The following is a 21,943-nucleotide window of genomic DNA, read 5'->3' on the forward strand; positions in this document are numbered from 1 at the left end:
ACATTCTGTTCATTACATTATTATTGTTGTTGTTGTTGTTCTTTATACAGTGGTACCTCGGGATACGAAATACCCAGGTTACGAAATTTCCGGGATACGAAAAAATCCCATTGGAAATAATTGTTCCGGGTTACGAATGTGTTTTCGGGTTACGAAAAAAATTTTTGGTGCTTTTCGGCGCTTTTTCGCACGAAACGCGGCTTTTCCCCATTAGCGCCTATGGCAATTCGGCTTACGAAGGCTTTTCGGGTTACGAAAGCGGCCGCGGAACGAATTAATTTCGTAACCCGAGGGAGCACTATATATATATATATATATATATATATATATATATATATATATTCAGACAAGCAAACCTTGACTTTGCTATTTTATATAAGGGACACCATTTTACCATGCCATTGTATTTAATGGGTCTTGAGCATCCACACGTATTTGGTATCCACAGTGGCTCCTAGCACCAAACTTCAGCGGATAACAAGGGCCCACTGTAGTTTAATGGTGTAAGAAAGACATTTGGACTTTATCAATTCTAAGAGAGAACTTCACAGGTGGGTATCAAAAACACTGTAAACCCCTAAAAGAAAGAATCAGAAGTCAATGGAAAACTAGATGGTGGTATGTAACAGGCAGCTTAGAATTGTTTAAAAATAAATAAATAAACACTATGTTCAGTGTAACCCAAGGTTTGCTGAAGTATAAAAAACTCTTTAGGAAAAGACAAAATTGAGAGGGCAGTTCAGATGCCAATTATTTTAAATGTACAGTAACCATGGAATTTTTGCACTCTTTTTAGTGCAACTCTGGGGAATCCAACATTATATTATACAGGGCACTTTGCCACATCTCGGCAAGAAAGAAATGAGATCTGTCTCTTTCTCTTCAAAATATGGAAATATGGAAGAGGCAATACAAATGGCATTGGAATTAGCTTGGAAAAGAAGACAGTAACATTCCACCAACATCCATCATGCTATCCTGGACCATTATCATTTCATAGCCTCTATTAGCCTTTGCTGTGTCAAGTGCAAGCCCTGGGCACTTTATCCTGTTTATAATTGCTGATGAACAGTAATAAGGCCTCTATGCCTCAGCTCCTGCATGTTCCACTTCAGTGCCCACCTATTAGGTAATAACTTTTATTTACAGCCTTGCTTGATGTGCTGTTCTGTTAGGACAACTCAGAACTGAGAAGGTAAAAAAAGGAGGGGGGGTCATTAATGGCACTGTCACTCCAGGATGTACAGCACACCTTTGTTCTATCACAACACACCTTCCAGTGAAAAGGCCGAAAGATAGCTGGATTTGTAACATAGTGTCCTCCACCAGTCAAACACTGAAGATCTTCTTAAAGAGCACTTTAAAGGTCAACTCAACAACAAAACTCTCTCCAAGTTGTTTTTATAATAAAAAGTGTCACTAACCGTTTTTACATTTTTATCACTGCAGAGCAATGGAATATTAATTAATGGTAGGACTAAAGTTTTTGTCCTTGCTGGACACATTATGCGTAATAAAAATATGAGCACTGAAGAGGAGGCTTAAACATAGAACCAAACCAAATCCAATAAACTAGTCACCGGATTTGTTATTTCCACTACACTTACTTCTACCACTCAAAATGAACAATCAAGTTGAGAAGCATTTAAAGTTGTTCATCTCCTCCCCCATCTTGCAAGATAAAACCTTCCAGTTAACAGCCGACTACTGTGGACTTATGTGATATACTTAAAATCTACATAAAATACAGGATGCCCGTGCCATATGAGGGCTTGCCAGATGTGGACTTGACGTCATGCAGACGACGAGCCCCCATTAAATGAGTGGCGTGCCCGTGGCATGTGCACAGTGCAGTGCACAGGACAGCACCACCATTGAAAACAACAGGACTTGAGGTCCTGTGGTATTTCTTTTATGCGTGTGTGTGTGTGTGTCTGGAACCTACCCCCTGCAAAAATTGAGGGTCCACTGTAGTATGTTTCAATTAGAGTAGACCCACTAAATAAATGGAGCTTACATAAATGCAGACATACCAAGCTTCTATTGCTATGCAGTGAATCTACTCTAATTACGAATAATAATGAAATGTTGGTAACAGAATATATTGTGGTTTTAAGAGGAAGACTATTTCACCTCCTAAAATAGACAATGAAAAGCCATTGCTCTTAAAGAAAAACAGGCTTGATAGCAGTTCTTCCAAATGGAAAAGAAAAAAAAAAAAGGGTGGAATTTTTCCTTCCAATAAGAGGAGTGTAATGCACTTCCCATTGTAACTCCTTCTATTGATAATTTGCTTTCCTCCTTGTAGGTCTGAAGTTTTGTGATTATACCAAATGCTCATATTTTCAAATGCATACTTTTAAAACATCAAATACACATATGACCTCTGTTTTTACGCAGTGCAAACAAACCTGTGGGAATCACTATTATGAAATAAATTAGCCAACTCAGTTTTTAAAAGAGAAACTAACGAATGAAGTTTTCTGGGCAATGTTGTTCAGAGTGCTTTTGCCATTGTCATCCTCTGAGGCTGAGAGAGACTGACTCACCCATATTTCTATAGCTGAGCACGGATTCAAACTTTGGTCCCACAGTCCTGAGCCAACACCCAAACCACTACACCACACTGCCTCTTGATAGGACTACTATAACATGATAAAATTTTGCATTCCCTTGATACTCTGGGGTGGGTTGGCAACATAGCACACAGAAACTAGTATATAAAGAAGAATTGTAAGACAAAGGAGGTAAGGGCAATGGAATACATTAGGAGTCAACTAAAGGATAATGACTGTAAGACTAAAAATGAATACTGACTACGAAGTTCATGTGCAGACATGGAAAATTACAACAAGCCTCAGAGAAGATAGCTTTCTCATCTACCACCACTGCAGCAGTGGAATCTCACTCAGTTGAATTGTTCTGGAAAGGGAAAGAATTTGTATCCAAGCTATGATCAAACAGGGAAAGAAGCTGTGATGATTTTCCTAAATCTCTTGCTATTGGAGATGCATTGACCTGCTCATAAATATAAGTCTGAGCCAATGAAACAATGGTTTCTTGTAATTTTAGGCTAGTTCCTCTCAAGGACACAATTGGAAACACCATCACATGATTTAGATGCTTCATCTCTTAGGAGGAGCATAGAATTTTGCAGAAATAAGCACTTCATTTCAGGACAGAAACGTACAGTGGGCCCTCTCCTTACGCGGGGGATCTGTTCCGGATCCTCCCGCATAAGGGAAAATATGCCTATGCTTGAGCCCCATAGGAAATAATGGGGCGCGCACATGTGACACAGAAGCGCTGTTTTCCTCCCCAAGCGGCTTCCGCGTAAGCTGGAAGCTGTGTTAAAATGCATCCATGCATGGCGCAGTGCACTGTACTTCCTCTATAGAAAATGATAGTTATTTGCTTGATAAATCTTACAACAGGGGAAGTTTAAATGTTTCCCTTTCTAGTGAAGATAATCCAACATGGGAAGGAAAAGCAACAGCAAGTATATCTGGATGACACAGACTTCCTCAAAATTTTTCAGTTTGTTCTAAAGCAGTTTTAGGAGGCTATGGTTGAGAAAGTAAACAAGCTAAAACTGAATCTAGGCAAGATGGAGGTCCAATGCTTTAGAGTTGTTCCTCAATCTCCACTTTAATCTAACATATCCAGGTGACAGGAATGATCATGAATCTCTTTTGACATCTTCCTAAGGTGCTGTACAGACGGTCGCCATGGGGCGCCGTCGTTACATGCGAGGAGCAGCACTTCCAGACGGCCATCGCCCCTCGCATCTGACGAGGGCATAAAAAATGGCGGTGCCCTGTACAGATGAACACCGCCATTTCGACGTGACAGACGCTTAGCGTCCGCACGTCGCAGCGCCATTATGACACCGGGAGTGCACCATTGGTGCACTGTGGTGTCATAATCGCCCCGCAATAAGAACCCGCTTTTTGCAGGTTCTTTTTGCTGCACGAGGAAGCCGCACAGTTTGTCCGCTGCGGCTCCCTCACGCAGCAAAACAGGCCGTGGATAGACAGCCCTTTTTGGGTGGTCTGTATTCCGGCGAAGTAAGCTTATGCCTGCTTCTGGAAAAGAGGGTTCTTGCCATATTGATTCATGCTTCTGCAACTGCTAGGATAAACTTTAGTAACATAGTCTGCATGAGGCTTCCTGTGCTAATGACTGGAAACCTTAAACTAGAACAGAATATTTCTTTTTGGTAGAAGGTGGGAAATGGGAACATACTCAGTATGTTCTGTAACAATATTGTTTACCAGTATACTCCTGGCCACAATTCAAAGTGCTGGCATTTCAAGCCCTTTGTGACTGAGATCCACATACCTAAGGAAGTATTTCTTCTCACTGTCTATGCTCTCTGGGATGTTATCTGCTTTATGCATAAAAATGGAGATCATCCAAGAGATCTCATGAATGAAAAACACATGTTTCAAGATGTCTGGGTGATGTTTTACTCTTAAAAAGCTCTGTGCATTTTATTCAATTAATATATTAATAATAATAATAATACGTTTTATTTATAAACCGCTATTCCAATTAGATCATAGCGGTGTACAAAAAAGATCAATACACAGAGCAACACAAAATACAATAAACAATATACAATACATAGTTAAAACCACTAAAACATTACACATTAAAACCACTAAAACAAGACCAGGCCAGCTAAAATACTTGAAGATACTGTACATCAGGGGTAGGCAACCTGCGGCCCGTGGGCCGGATGCGGCCCAGCGAGGCCTTGGGACCGGCCCTGCCCGGTCCTGCCACCGATTGCAGCTGGGGCCTTTAGGGGGCAATTGTCTATAGAAGCCTCAGAAACATGCATTTATATTAACATTTTTTAAAAAATCAGCAAATTTTTTCGCGTGTCCTCAATTTTTTTTTTAAAAAAAGTGTCTTCCATTTGAAAATTTTGTCCTACATTTGTCCTGGTTTATTTATATATTTAATTTTTTTAAAAAAATTATTTAATTATTTTTTTTGGCTTCGGCCCCCCAGTTGTCTGAGGGACAGCAACCCGGCCCCCAGCTCAATAAGGTTGCCTACCCCTGTTGTACATTATAGGGGAAGGATCGCATTAACAAGGGACGTCAGGGAAGGCATGGTGAAATAAAAAGGTCTTCGATCTCTTTTTAAAGAGGTCTAGGGAGGTGGCGGCGCGGAGTTCCTTGGGAAGGGTGTTCCAGATCCCAGGTGCCGAGATAGAAAAGCTCTCTGTGAGGTAGACACATATCTAGACGAAGGGATCCTCAGCAAATTCTTCCTAGATGACCGGAGTGTGCGGGGTGGACTATATGGGGAGAGGCAGTTCTCCAAGTACCCTGGGCCCAAGCCATTTAGGGCTTTATAGGTGATAACCAACACCTTGTATTGTGCCCGGAAGCGAACTGGCACAGCCTTCTTCAGGGGCCTTTAACTACGTGTCAACGCTATGAGGTTTGTAAATAAGTGATTACAAGTTGGACTTCCCCATAATAACTTCAGGGCTATGAAATGTCCTGCTTGATGAGCTGGAGCTTTGCAGTGAATTTGTGAAATATACTTTCTTTGCAAGTCTTATTGTTGCTCAATGGACATTGTACTCTTGTGCTGCTAATTCCACATTTCTTAACAGTAGCTTTTAATTGCTTTATTATGTTGGCATACCCTGAGAACGAGAGGTGGAATTGAAAGATGTTGGGCATATTTTGGATGCAAAAACCCTGGGTTACTTTGGCTTTCTATGTAACCAACTGTCATGAATCATTCATTCAGAGTGATAACTCACAAAAGCTTGATTCTCAATACACAACCTTTAAAAATATTGGTCCCTCCTTCAATATGTACCCTAATAATGTGTAAAAAAAATAAATATAATAAAAATAAAGATTACCTGACTCACAGGATCTTTTGGTTGCTGTAGTTAAGGAGACATGAGCTGTATCTGTGCGTGGCCCACCTGAGAACAGAACACAGACAGCCAAATCACTTTTCTATTTCTATACTGATAATCAAGAACAGGCTTACATCCCGTATGTGTGCATGTAACGTAAACTTGTGTAAGACACACTTTAAGTGCCAATGTGGTGTAGTGGTTTGAGAATTTGGAGACTATGGAGACAAGGGTTCAAATCCAGACTTGGCCATGGAAATCCACTGAGTGACCTTGGGCAAGTCACACTCTCTCATCCTCAGAGGAAGCCAAGGGCACATCCCTCTAAACAAATCTTGGCAAGAAAATCCTGTGATAGTTCATTTTAAGGTTAACGTAGGTTGGACTTGAAGGCATCCAACAACAACAACAAGGCACACAGCTATAATATAAGGAGCAGAAAATGTTTTAACAGGAGTTCTCTATTCCTACACCAACCATTCAATACATTGGCTAGCAGCCAAATAATAATCAAATTTAGTTCTGTGACTTCAAGACACTTTTTGACATCTCTCAATCAGTTGCCCCCAGTTGTGCAGTTTGTATAACAGTACTGCAAGGAATCAGCTTTGAGAAGAAAGCAAATGAAAAACTGTATTGGACTATCAGTATGTAAAGGGATCTTGTAGCACCTTTGAGACTAACTAAAAGAGAGAAGTTGGTAGCATGAGCTGTTGTAGACTTGAGTCTACTTTCTCAGGTGCATGGGTTAGAGTAAAAAGTCCTTGTTAAAACTGAACTTGTCACCTCATCGCCACAATCACAAAGTTTTACATTCCTATGGGCATTCTTGCACAAAAACTACTTATATAGGTCCATGCCTGGACATGCCACTCTACACCATGCACCTGAGGAAGTAAACTCAAGTCTACAAAAGCTCATGCTAACAACGGCCCAGGACAGACGGGTGCAATGGGGAGCCATCGTCATGTGTCAGGGGCGGCGCTTCCAGATGCCCCTCGTCCGTAACGAGGGCGTCAAATGGCAGCGCCCTGTACAGATGGGCGCTGCCATTGACGCAATGGACGCTTAGCGTCCGCACATCATGATGCCATTGTGACATCGCGAGTGCACCATTGGCGCACTGCAACATCACAATCGCGCACCGCAAAAGCGGTTTTTTTTGCTGCGTGAGGAAGCTGCGTAGTTTTACGCTGCAGATTCCTCGTGCAGCAAAACAAAGCGCGGGCAGACTGCTCTTTTTAGGTGGTCTGTACCCCACCAACTTCTCTTTTTCAGTTAGTCTCAAAGGTGCTACAAGATGCCTTTCCATACTGATTTTCCAGACTATGTGGAAAAAGACGGATATGTCTTTGAATTCTACAGGACTAATTCTATAGCCCTTATGTGAACTCATACAGATCATAAGATCACACAATTGTAAACAAATACTAGAAAGTGAAAAACCATTTTTAACCAAAATATTATATTCAGATTTTATCAAGTCACTTTTTAAAAAAATCAAATTCATAAAAAATATCTAATACTGATGATACCATACTAATTACTAATAGAAAGCAATTGTTACACTGACATTCAAGAGGGTAGCCTAATTTCTTTAAAAACTGACAGTTAAAAATCTTGTAAAGGATTACATATTGTTCAGGTGTCAGTAAAATATACCAAAACAAGCCATCATATTTATATGTTGTATGCATTCAAGTTGTTTCCAGCTTATGGTGACCCTAAGGCGAAATTATCATGGAGAAGGGGCTTCTTGGCAAGATTTATTCAGAGCGGGTTTGCCATTGTCTTCCTTTGAGGCTGACTGGGTGTGACTTGCCCAAAGTCACCCAGTGGGTGCCCATGCCAAGCAGGGATTTGAACCATTGTCTCCAGAGTCCTTTATTGTTTTTGTTGTTGTGTGCTTTCAAGTCATTTCCAACTTATGGCAACTGTAAGGCGAACTTATCATGGGGTTTTCTTGGCAGGTTTCTTCAGAGGTTTGCCATGGCTATCCTCTAAGGTTGAGAGATTGTGACTTGCTCAAGGTCACTCAGTGGGTTTATATGGTCGAGCTGGAATTCAAACCCTGGTCTCCAGAATCCTAATCCAACTCTCAAACCACTACACCATGTTGGCTCTGTTGGACAGAGCCCTAGTCCAACACTAAAGCCACTACATCATCCTGGCCCTCATTTATATATGCAAACATCAAATACATAAACAATGTACTTATTAAAACCAACATTACCTATGCAAAATAAACTGGCTATTAGTTGCTGGTAATAGTTTTACACTGTGTAACAGCCTTAGACACGCATCACAGAACAATTCTCTGTAGAGCTTGTTAAATCAACCACTTAATAATTATTTAATATATTTCAATAAGGCATACATCTCAGCACTTAAACTAAAATGAATTCACAGCAAATGTGACTGGAAATACTAGTGCACTGCAGTTTTGATAAAAGGATTGTTATAATGAAATAACCTACAGTTAAGTCATTGAGGTAAAAGGTAAATATCAGAGATTCAACAACCGGATGTAAAAACAAGTAAAGAAAATAGATGGTAAAAACAGGTCTCTTGATATGTGGGTGGGCCTATGCAGTTATTATTGGTGCTTGGTATACACACACACACACACACACAGAGAGAGAGAGAGAGAGAGAGAGAGAGAAGTCAGCAGAGTTAACAACAGGAAAATCGTCATGACACAATATGACAAACTCTGAATTTCATGAATGAGCTGCTTGCTAGTCCGCACTTGCCTCTTTCTGAAGCAAGAACCATTAACAAATGAGCTTTATCATGTTCTATGAACATAGGCAGGTACCCTTCTCTAGTTTGTTTCTTTTCTAACAAACCGAGACACAAACCAAATGGGGGAGGGAACAAATTCTTTTCCTGAAAATGAAAGAAACCAGAGAAAGGTAGTGTCTTGCATTTGCAGAAAAGAACAATGGAGCAAAATTCTGCGGGTTGTTTAGCTCTCCCCACAGCAAATGGGAGTTACTGAGAAGTCAGAATTCCTAGGGATTCCTGGCTTGATCATTGTAAGAGTGTGATCTATAAACCAGGAAGTTTCAAATTCAAGTATCACAACAGCCATTATAGACGTCAGTAACTATTCTCTAAATTCCCTACTTGTAACATATTTTTTTCTTATCCTACAGGATAAGCAGACATTCTGTGCAATCTTAACCACCATGTGATATACACTTTCTTTCCAAGATGCTCCCAAACACAACATGCACAACACACTTCTCATGAGGAAATGCCTCAACATAATTTATTCCCACTGCCACCTCACTAGTGAACCCCAGTCTTCATATACTAGAGCTAAATATTGTATTAGAAATGATAGCAAGAAGAGCCGTTTCCAAATATAACACATATGGTACCTTATTGCATTTGGTAAGATACTGATTTTGTAGCCCTCCAAAGAATTCATTAACACTTTAAAATACAATTTTAACAGACTTTCCCCACCCCACAGATCAATGTGATGCTTAACAGCATGATATGAAAAACAGTAATCGCAGTGAATCCCTTTTATAAGCATCACAGTAGTTGTTATTTCTTGCTCACAGTTTTGAAGCTTACTTGAATTATAAAGAAATGAGAATGAGATGCTTGCTAGATTAACCAATGTAGTTTAATTTGAAGAAATGCTGTCTCTTATATTTTTGTACTACCTTAAGAAATGTTTAAATAGGGTGATATGAGATTGTTCATAGAAGTTAATCATAACAATTGTTTTTATGTATTTAATCTTCATCAATAAATCAAGATACAACAATGATTTATTCAGAAATACAGAGCATGGGGGGAGATACAAAATATGGTACAAATAATCCTAAGGGTATTTTTCAGTAGCTGTGTTATCCTGCTGCTGCAAAAACAACACAGAGGTGCCATACTCTTGTGGCACCTCAAAGACTAACAAATTTATTTTAGTATAAACTTTCATAGCAACTGTTCATTCCAAGAAATGAACAGAAATGTTAGCTTAAATTGATAGATTTACATATACAGGAATGAATGGGTGGAAACAGTAAATTGAGGAAATTTAAGTGCAAAAGTAAGACAATTATAATTACCTTAACTGCCAATCTAAAGCTTCTTCTAAAGCCACTTCAACCTTTTTGAAATAATATATATATATATATATATATATATATATATATATAGCATTTTAATTCATTTTGTCATTAATTTTAACAATGGTGGCAGTTTACTATTACTTCCACATATGCTTGTGTATAGGTCAACCTCATGCATAAGTCAAGGGTAGGTTTTGGGGCCAAAAACTTGGGTTTATATGACCCATGTATACGTCGAGGGTAAAATTTAAGGACATGTAACCATGGATGTGAAGGATGTCCTATTCTCTCATCCTGCATCTTTCTAGCCTAGCTGCCCCCTCTGGAGGCAACTGGGTCGCGAAGAGACTTGGGAAGAGAGAGCTCACTCTTCTTGTATCTTCTTGCCCAGCTGCCCTCTCTGGAACCAATTAGGTTGGGAAGATGCTTGAGGAGTGAACGATTGCTGTCCCTGCCATCTTGGTAATGTATTGACTCATATATACGTCAACCCAGGTTTTTTGGGTCATTTTTGCAGTATGACTTTTTTAATTTATACACAAGTATATAGGGTAGATATCTTTATAAACAGCAATGAACACCAGGACCTAAATACTCTAAAGACACCAGATCTCATCTGACCTTGGAAGCTAGGAAGGATCAATTGTGGTTGATCCTCAGATACGAGGCCACCAATGAATACCAGTTGTGGTAGAAAAGAACTGGCAAAACCACTACTGAGTATTCCTTGCCCAAGAAATCCCTAAAAAATTAATGGGGTCACAATAAGTTTACAAGTGACTTAAAGGCGCTTTCTCATGATTCTATGTACAAAAACACACACAGAGTATTCTTGCAACATAAAAACCTTACATCTATTTTATTAGCATTGGCCAGAATGATTATACAGTGGGCCCTTGGTATCCGCAGACTTGACATCCGTGGATTTAGGCATCCGCAGCCAGCAAGCTGCCCGTTGTCCCCAATTGTGGCACAGCTATGTGTACGCGTTGCCATTGGGGACGGAACATGAGGTCCCTTGGATTTTGGTATCCGTGGGGGGAGGTCCGGAATGGATTCCCCGCAGATACCGAGGTCCCACTTTATACAGGCTGAATATCTCTTATCCAAAAATTTAAAATTCTTTTCCTGGGTAGCTGAGACAGTGACACCTTTGCTTTCTGATGGTTCTAAGTACTAAAACTGTTCCATGGACAAAATTATTAAAAATATTTATATAAAATTACCTTCAGGCTATGTGTATAAGGTGGCTATGAAACATCAATGAATTTCATGTTTAGCCTTTGGTCCCATCTTCATGATCTCTCATTATATTTATGCAAATATTCTGAAATTCAAAACACTTCTGGTACTAAGCATTTCAGATAAGCGATACTCAACTAGTAGATAAGGGATGGAAACATAGCATGGTGGATGCTATGAGATATGGCATTAAAATAGCTAAGATTCCCCCCCAATTTTTAGCATAATTATTAGAAATATTTGTTATGGGATTCCTGATACTTTACTTTTTGGAAAATGAAAATTCAGGATCATTCACTGGGGAAAAAAAGAAAATGTTTATTCTGCTAGAAAAATTATACCATCTTTGATAAGAGGTTTTTCTTTCTTAAAAAATCAGTTGGCCCTCCATATCCATGGTTTCTGTATCCATGGTTTCAGCCAAAAATGGTTTGAAAATATTCACACACAAATAAAAAAATAAATTCAAAAAGCAAATCTTGATTTTGCCATTTTATATAAAGAGCATTATTTTAGTATACTACTGAATATAATGGGACTTGAATGGATTTTGGTATCCACAGGTGGTCCTAGAACCAAACCAAATGGTTCACTGTAAACTGTTTACATATGGTGATATATTTGTGTTTATTTTTGTGTTGGCATTGAAAATAAACTAATGAATTTAAAACAACAACAATGACAACTTCCATTCACAAAAAGCATGGTGGGTATGATGTAGACATCACTGCACTGATGAGCTGTAACTCAATCAGTGTGATTAAAAAAAAAACTTTGTTCAGGTAGCAACTTTCCTAAAGAATATTTCTGTCACGTGGGAAGAGGAATAATAACAATAAAAAACCTTTTGGCTACCATAGTAAACTCCTAGGTATCATGAATGTAATCATATGAACAGATTCACTATGAGCAGAACTGTTCTGTTACTACACTGTGCAAGGATCAAACTGAACAATATGACTGCAAATACAGTGGACCCTTGTTATACGCTGGGGTTTGGTTCCAAGATCCCCCGTGTATAATAAAATCCGTGTATGCTCAAGTCCCATTAAATATAATGACATAGCAAAATGGTGTCCCTAATAAAAAATGGAACATCAAGGTAAATTTATACTTTTTTGGAACATTTTCAAACCGTGTATGCTTGAATCCGTGTATAAAAAATCCGTGTATAAGAAGGGCCGACTGTAATGACAAATGTTTTCAGTTAAATGTTTTTAGTCATATATTCTGAAACTGAAGATTAAAGTAATTAAAGAGAGTCAGGACAGCCACTTGAAGAAGTAATTTACTTTCAAGTACTGTACCACTAGAATATATAAGAGTATACGTATGCTTTATGATGAGCATTTACAAAATCTGATTTTATATTTTACTCAAAAAGGACAGGAGCATCATTTCTTTTACAATTCATGCAAGATATTGTCTGAGCTGAATGCATGATGAATTGGATATATGATGATTATGAAATACTAAAGTACACTATCATTGAGCATCAGTGGAACACACTAGTATTGTGGAAAAAACAATAACCTGGAACTTAACACTTTATTCTAGAGTAAAATATTACAATCATAGATTTAAGCAGCAAAGTATATCCAGGGCTAGTAATGTAGAATTTCAGTACATGTTTGTTTGCACTTTACTACTAATACTGTAATAAAGAATTGCTTTATGCATTGTCTGATTTAGATTTCCCAAGAAACAGTGACTGAAACATTACAGGCAGCAGTATTTCAAGAAATTACTTCTACTTCTACTTAGAAATCAGCTGCTTGCATGAAACTTTTCCAAACTGGTTTAACATACCTGCTTGCCTGCTGAAGTACCTCACTGACAGATAGAAGCTGCTGTATGATCAACAATTCTCTTACATAAACCTACAGTTTGGACAGTTCTGAGTAGACAACTGACCCAGAATGAATCATTTTGCTATGTGACAGTCATCCACTTCCTTTTTAGAGCATCTGCTTTTATATAGTACACACTATCCAATTATCAGAGGTCTGGCATTTTACAAACTTACTGTATAAACTTACATATAAGTTTAGAAGGTTTAGTAAAAAATGGACAAAAAAACAACAACACAAAAACAAAACCGAGTCGACTTATCCACGGGTTAAATGTAGGTGTTGTACTTTAATTCTTGTCAAAAAAGGAACCATCCCCTGGTGAAAGGTCTCTCATCCATCCAGCCTTAGGGTGAGCACAAACAGTTATATCTGCTGGAATTCTGTAAGTTCTTTGGTATTGTTTTCCTTTGTTTAATCCTTCATTACATGCCCCCCCACGTTTAACCTTGACTACTCATATAAAAATCCATAATTTTGGCCCTAAAATTTGCTCTCAATTTATGCATGAGGTTAACTTATAGTTGAGTATATATGGTAATCTCAGCAAGTCTCCCAATATTATAGAGGGAAATCTGTTCCATCAGTTATCCTAATTTTTTGAACAAAATAAAAAAAATTGTTACCAACAATCTGCACCTCTTAAAGAAAGTTACTTTTTGAGAAGAATGGTAATGCTTGAAGAAAACCAAGTTCTAAGCTAGTGCTCTATGGGATTTTCACAATTACATTTGGAGATGTTAGTGTTATACTAAAGATTCAATCCCATGACTATCACTGTAAGTGAGTTGTGATGACAAATCATCTTGTGTAGATGACCACTTAAGAATGAATGCTGGTATTGTTTCCAAGTCTAGTACAGTGGTACCCCGGGATACGAATGCGCCGCCTTACGAAATTTCCGGGTTACGAAAAAAATCCATTTAAAAAAACTGTTCCGGGTTACGAAGTTTTTTTCGGGTTACGAAAAATTTTTTGGTGCTTTTCGGCGCTATTTCACACGAAATCGCGGCTTTTCCCCATTAGCGCCTATGGGTTTTTCGGCTTACAAAGTATTCCGGGTTACGAAAGCGGCGGCGGAACGAATTAATTTCGTAACCCGGGGTACCACTGTATAAGGAGACCTTTCGGGTGGTGTAGTGAAAAAAAAAAAAGATTTCTGAATGCTTTCAGTAAAAGGCCAATCTACATCAATTATTGACTGGTAAGAAAAAAAAAGTTGTCATACAATCAGCTACAAACTCAGACAGAGAAACACACATTTTGCCATCAACCCTTCGTAACTTTGCATACAGATTAACAAAAAAGTAACTTTTTGTAAGTTATTGCACTTTCATATTTCCCTCTTAATTAACATGACATTTACATAATACCACAATTAATTTTCAACGACAGGCACTGTGGACTAATTAGAAATGCATCTTCCTTTATTAAATACGTTGACAATTTCATTCCCACCATAATCTCCTTGATGAGTTTACCTTTGCAGGATTAGACATACTGATATGCCAAACTTCACATTCAGATAAAATTCTAGCTATTCAAATTAAAAGTAAAGCATCTGTAGCTACATTAATAAAAGCTTCTCTGAGCATTATTTTTGCTGTGATATATCTCCACAAGCAAATTTATGCAATTAGTTTCCTTGCCTTTGTTCATACTAACACAACACAACCCCCCCCCCCTCCAAAAAAAAAAATGCTTCAGCAGACCTCTCTTACAAATTTGCAAAAAACTTTCCAAGGTCTCAGTTCTATGGAATGAATAATGAATGATGAGAAAAGGAAATGGATGTGAGTGATTGATGGCAGTTGGTAGCCAGAACAATTTGTGGTTGCCAATGACTATCTGACAATAGGATCTCTGTATACTTTGTAGCTGAACATTTCAAAAAATATATACACAGTACTGAAAATACTTTTCTCATCCATTATGCAGTTTGACACTATACCTGAAGATAAGGTAATGCTGACTAAAGAGATGCAGATACATGTGCATATATGTCAAACAGCCATGTAATAGGGTTGGCTCCAGCTATAGATCAAATTTGTTGCTTAAAGAAATACATCACATATTAGTGCTTGATATGTTACTTCTGGACTGCTAGCTGCTCAGTACTGAACTGATGGTAGTTCGGAACTCCATATTTACAGAGCACTGTGGTCATTGTTTCCATTCAGATCTGCTACACTCGTATCTTGAACTAAGGAGCAAAACACACTGCAGAAATAATCCAGTTTGAGACTGCTTTAACTGCCCTGGTTCAGTGCTAGGGAATCCTGGGAACTGTAGTTGATTGTGGCACCAGAGCTCTCTGACAGAGAAGGCTAAATGTCTCCCAAAACTACAGTTCACAGAACTCTCTAGTATTGAGCCAGGATAGTTAAAGATGTCTCAAACTGGATTACTTCTGCAGTGTGTTTTGGACCTCAGACCGGTACTACATAGGATTAGGTCCAGAGTCACTTCCCCTCCTGTTGGTTATATACTATACTAAGGGACAATGGTTTAACCTATCTTGAAATGTAGCATCTTCTTCATATGATTTCCACAGAATCATAGAGTTGGAATAGAGACCTCAAGGTCTAACCCCCTGTCATGTAGGAACACATAATCAAAGCGCCCCCGCCAAAAAAAGATGGCCATCCAAAGAAGGAGACTCTACCACATTCCAAGGGAATGTGCTCCACTGTTGAACAGCTCTTACTGTCAGGAAGTTGAGGTGAAATCTCTTTTCCTGTAGTTTGCATCCACTGCTCCATGTCCTAATCTCTGGAACAGCAGAAAACAAGCTTGCTCCATCTTCAATATGACATACCCTTCAAACAGGGTAGTCATATCACCTTTTAACCTTTTCTTCTCCAGGCTAAACGTACCCAGCTCTCTAAGCCAGTCCTCATAGGGCATGATTTCCAGACCCTTCAGCATTTTGGTTGCCCTCCTCTGGACACTCTCCAGCTTGTCAGAACTGGATGCAGTATTCCAGGGGAGGCCTGATCAAAGCATACTGGAGTGGTACTATTACTTCCCTCGATCTAGATGATATACTAGACCATGTTAGCTACAAAAGGAAAATAAGAACCCTTTCCACCATAACCAGCATGAGGATGCAAGTTACTAACTAGGAATAATAACAGCAGCAAAAAGAACAATAACAATTCCGCCTCCTCCTCCTCCTCCTCCTCCTCCATCATCATCATGATCATATAATCTTTGTGGGCTTATTTACAATGCTCACAGACTGAATACACATATCAGAAGAACATAACATAATGAGCATAATATAGTAATAAAAAGTTCCATAACTTCTAGTTTTTTACTTTGTTACAGATAAACATATTAGAACCTTCAATGATACAGCTCCGAAGTCAGTGATTTTAAAGGACTTACAGATGTCGGCTGGCTTTTTCCAATAAGCACAGATCTTTTACAAGTGTACCCTGGGAACGTACAAAGCTAGATGTCAATTCTGTGAGTTCTCAAGCCAATCACCAAAACAGAATAGACTCACTGAATCAATAGAATTTATTTGTTGACTGACTATTCAATGGGTCTACTTTAGCTGGAGATACCAATAGGCTTCAAGACATAATCACGAGGTGTAAGGAGGAATAATGCAATAATAATGCAAACAAGATGGTAATAGTGGACACAGTAGAATATTTATATATATGTTACCTGTTTTCTGTGTTTCCAGCTATATGTGCAGTTTGGAATGCTAATCTGAAGCACTTTTAGAAAATATGCATTCTACAGAAATAGACAACTGAAACATCTAAAATATAACATTTCTGAACCTGATTTCAAAGTACTTTATACTATGAAACACTATGCTATGGGGAACTTAAATGGTTTTGTCTAGGATCTTTACAGACTGGAATCTCAAAAGATGTGACATGAACTTAGAATAGTCACTTCAAGGTGGTCTAGAGAAAATATAAGCAAGAGTCTGGAAATCTACCTATATCCTGAATCTATCCATGACTGTACATAATTGGAAGAGACATGCCTAATTTATTTACATAATCAAGTTTGAAAAGGGCCATGAATTAGAACCCCAAACATACAAGAAATAAAAGTGAGGGAAGCTAAATCTTAATGGAAGTCTCCAGAGATACTGCTTTCATTCTGTATATATGGATAACTGTTAGCTGCAGTTTGGATACTTTTAGTTGCTCAAGATTCAAAAAAAAATTACAATATCTTATATTATTATAATTATTTAAATGAATTAAAATTTTTAAAAATCAGATTCTTCATGAACACATTTTAATCCAATCTCTTCCTATCAAAGATGTAAAAAACTGTTCCATATTTCATGTGTCTCCTGTAAGGAGTGTATTAACACAGAGTACTGAGATGAAGGTAATTGTGTCAACACAATTCATTTTGCATTGGTATTCCCATATGTAACAAGCATACAATGCTCCCCTTCTTACAATGGGATCACTGATTTAAAAAGCTTTATGGTCAACAGAATTCAAGAATTATTCCATGTAACAAACACAAGCCTTATCTGGGTTCCCTATAATCACTACCATTTGTTAGTGGTTATATCTAGATTTAAAAAGATGTTCACGAAGTGGAACCGTTGTCAAGGCCATCTGAAATGTGACCACGTGGTTTTCAGACTATTTGGGGCTTCATTTACCATATATACTCAATTATAAGTCGATCTTATGTATACGTTGAGGGCAAGTTTGGGGGCCAAAATTATGGATTTTGATATGACCTGTGGATAAGTTGAGGGTAAAATTTAGAGGCATATAGCAAAGGACCTAAAGGATGAACAAAGCAAACCAATGTCAAAGAACTTACAAAATTCCAGCTGACATAAATCTTTGTACTTGCTCTTAAGGCTAGATGGCTAGAGGTGGTCAGTGCTTTCAGGACAGATTATACTCTTGCTTTTCATCAGAGGATGGTGAAAATGTACAGTATTTACACTGACCCGTGGATAAGTCAACTCAGTTTTTTGGGGTCAATTTTTTGACCTAAATTTCTAGACTTATAGGTTAAAAATTCAATGAGGCAAACCTCTGTTCCACAAGAGATGTGCGAAAGAGAGACATCTCTCCCCTAATATAAGATATGTGCCAGGAAGCTGCAACCAACAATGTCTGAAAGTTCATAACAACATCACAATTCATGTATTTCCTCAGGGTACACGGGCAAAAATAGCTGTTGCCATGCATTAAGGCAGGGGTAGGCAACCTTTTTGAGTCGGGGGCCGGGTTGCTGTCCCTCAGACAACTGGGGGGGGCCGAAGCCAAAAAATAAATAATTAAATAAAATTTTTAAAAATTAAATAAATAAATAAACCGGGACAAATGTAGGACAAAATTTTCAAATGGAGGGCACTTTTTTTTTTAAAATGCAGGACATGCAAAAAATTTTGCTGATTTTTAAAAAAATGTTTATATAAATGCATGTTTCTGAGGCTTCTATTGACAATTGCCCCCCTTGCCTGCTGCTTGTCCCCTTGCCCGCCGCTTGCCCCTCCTTGCCCGCCTCCTCCTGATAGGCCAAAGGCCCCACGCCCTCACGCGAGAGGCCAAAGGCTCCGGCGGCAATCGGCGGCAGGACCGGGCTGGGGCCGGTCCCAAGGCCTTGCCAGGCCGTATCCGGCCCGCGGGCCGTAGGTTGCCTACCCCTGCATTAAGGGATGGGGACTATTAAAATTCCTATTTAGATCAGTTTGAACTTGCAGTGTTTCAAAAACTACTACATATATTTCTGCCTAATTCAGAATTAATTACTATAAATTGTAGTGTTGTATAGATTGTAGTGTTGTATAGATATAATATACAGTGGGCTCTTGGTATCCACTAGGGTTTATTTCCAGGACCTCCTGTGGATACTAAAATCCATGGATGCTCAAGTTCCATTATATACAATGGCATAATAAAATGGTGTCGCTTATATAAAATGGCAAAATCAAGGTTTGCCTTTTGGAATATTTCCAAGCCATGGGTGGCTAAATCCACAAATAAAAAATCAGTGGATATGGAGGGGTGACAGTAGTATTATGAATGTAGCGCAGGGAATAAAAGATAAAAGTTTGGATGCTAAGAAGGAGACACACAAGACTAGAAAAAGATAGTTCAGAGATGGTGGGAAGTCAAATAAGAATTAATAACTGGAAAGGATATAAAATGGAATGGAAGGATAGATATTATGGCCTTGTATATACGTTATCTATGTACGTCTTTTATGCTATCATGTAACCTGTTTACCTTACTAAAATGTTAAATTAGACTGGTATTTTAAAAAAAGAACTACAGTCATCCCTCCATATTTGCGGCTTTGATATTTGCGGATTTGATTATTCATGGATTTCATTAATATGTTCTCTCTAAGACGGTCTAGGTCCTCCAGTGTAACTCTGTGGTCAACTTTAACTAAAAGTTGGACTGAAAGACCATTTGTAGCTACTCCAGTGCCATTCTATGGTCAGTGTATGTTGGACATTGACCACAGAGTTGCACTGGAGGACCTAGAGATTCCTAGAGAGGTGTCCTCTCAGGTAAAAACAGTGTTTTTGTTATTTGCAGTTTTTCCATATTCACAGGGGTCTTGTTCCCCTAACCCTAGCGAATATGGAGGAACAACTGTACTACCAGATGTTTGGGCTCTCCTTTGAAATATGCATGCAAGCAGGTAAGAGCTTGCATGCATACTGCAGCAGTAGGTTCCATCTCCTACACATACAGACATATCTACACAACTAGGAATACTATACTAGGCAGGCTGCTGATATGCCAATGACTACAGTATAAGTTTAGAAATTTAAGTTAAAAAATGGACTCAAAAAATCTGAGTCGACTTATCCATGGGTCAATATAAGAACGTACTATATTTTAACTCATATTATATGTACATATATGGTGAAAGGCAAGAGTTTACTTTGCCCTGGAAGCATAGACCCCCCCCCCTACTTTCTCATCCATCCAGTCTTTAGGATGAGCACATAAGTTCTTTGGCATTGTTTTCCTTTGCTTCGTCCTTTACATCCTTCATTACATGCCCCTAAGTTTTACCCTTGACTGATCCATGAGTCATATGAAAATCTATCATATTGCCCCCAAAACTTGCACTTGATGTATATATGAGCTCAACTTATAGTTGAGTATATAGAATACATGTAGAAGAAGGATAGAGTTGACTACATGCATTGAAAGAGGGAGAAAGGACACAATCCAGGGGGCCTGTAAAAATTTGGGGAATAGATTTTCAGTACAGTATTTAATTCCACTTTCAGACATATGAATATCACTAAATCCAATAGTATGCTTGATAAACAAAGGACAGATGAGCACTATATGAATATTTATACAGTTCTTCAAAACAATCCAATCATGCTTAACAATGTAATCTAAATTTGTACAGTCTTTCAAAAAGTCAAGCACAAATTAAAATGAAATCATATCCTCTGCAAAGAGGTGTTACTGAAATATCAAAACTGAACCAACTGCCCAAGTCAGATTTTCCAGTCTGACATTTTTCATGTCATATTACAGTTCAGATTTCTTAAACCTGCACAATGTCAGCCTTAGCAGCAAATGAACATTAAAAAAATACAATTTGACAGCCCCAGAGAAAGGGATGAAAGGTTCAAAGTAAGTAAAATTGTTCAAGTATATGGCATGACCTTTTAATATAGTAGACACAGATTTCCCTAATAAGCAGATTCTAAAGGAGTACTTAGAAAAGTTTTTCAGCTCTTTCTCATCTGAATGATCAATATTTTTCAGAAAGCCATCTGCTCAGGAGCCCAACAAATTATAGGATAATACTTCTGCTATAGAAACAATTAACACCAACAGGGTCTCTAAACAAACAAACAAAGAAGTATAACTTCTACCCAAATATGCCTAGAGCAAAGATGGCGAAACTTTTCAAGACTCATTGCCCAAAGTCAGTGGCATTCACTCAGCGGATGATGCCGGGTGCGTGGCTTCCACTTTCTGGGGGTGGGGCTTCTGCCTTCTAGGGGGGTGGTGCTCCCTCTTCCAGGAGTGAGGCTTCTATGGAAAAACCCAAGGCACACTCTCTTAGCCTCAGGCTAGCAATAGCAACCCCTCCTCTCATGAAAACTGCCACTTGAAGGCACCGCACACAAGTCACACCCTCTCAGCCTCAGAGGAAGGCAATGGTAAACCTCCTCTGAAGAAACTTAGAGTCACACTAAATTGGGAAAGACTTGAAAGCACATAAAAATAGGGGCAAATCATATTCTCTCAGCCCCAGAGGAGGGCCATGGCAAAAAGAAGAAGAAAAAGAAAAAAACCTCTGAAGAAACCTTGTGAAGAAAACCCTGAGGAGGAAGAAATATAGTGCAGAATCCAACCTCATGGGTTAACGGCAATAAAATGAATAATAATAATAATAATTTGTTTTATTTATATACGTACCACTATTCCAAAGATCATAGCGGTGAACAGCAAGTAAGCTAATTAGCAAATAAGCTAATTTGCCCCCAACAGTCTGGGTACTCATTTTAGCTCCCTCCTCGGAAGGATGCGAGCCTGAGTCGCGCTTGGGCCCTTTTGCTGGTCTTGAACTCGCAACCTTGTGGTTTTGAGTGAATGGCTGCAGTACAGGCATTTAACCACTGTGCCACCAGGGCTCCTTCTTAATCTTATTTTGAATTATAGGCCTGTTACAGACAGCCAAAATACAGTGGTACCTCGGGATACGAAATACCCAGGTTACGAAATTTTCGGGATACGAAAAAATCCCATAGGGAATTATTGTTTCGGGTTACGAATGTTTTTTCGGGTTACGAAAAAAACTTTTGGTGCTTTTTTCGGCTTTTTCGCACGGAATCGCGGCTTTTCCCCATTAGCGCCTATGGCAATTCGGCTTAC

The 21,943-nt window shown here is 38.7% G+C and overlaps 1 protein-coding gene across 1 annotated transcript in view; it reads right to left on the minus strand.

Annotated features, from left to right (window-relative positions):
• The window catches only part of ZFAND3 (zinc finger AN1-type containing 3), a 186,054-nt gene that overhangs the window by 43,126 nt on the left and 120,985 nt on the right, over positions 1–21,943 (minus strand). The window contains exon 5 of the mRNA XM_042480595.1: positions 5,894–5,959. Within this exon, the coding sequence (XP_042336529.1) occupies positions 5,894–5,959 (66 nt within the window). The remainder of the gene's footprint in view (positions 1–5,893; positions 5,960–21,943) is intronic.

Source organism: Sceloporus undulatus, chromosome 1 (genome assembly GCF_019175285.1).
Source record: "Sceloporus undulatus isolate JIND9_A2432 ecotype Alabama chromosome 1, SceUnd_v1.1, whole genome shotgun sequence".
Taxonomy (NCBI): Eukaryota; Metazoa; Chordata; class Lepidosauria; order Squamata; family Phrynosomatidae; genus Sceloporus; species Sceloporus undulatus.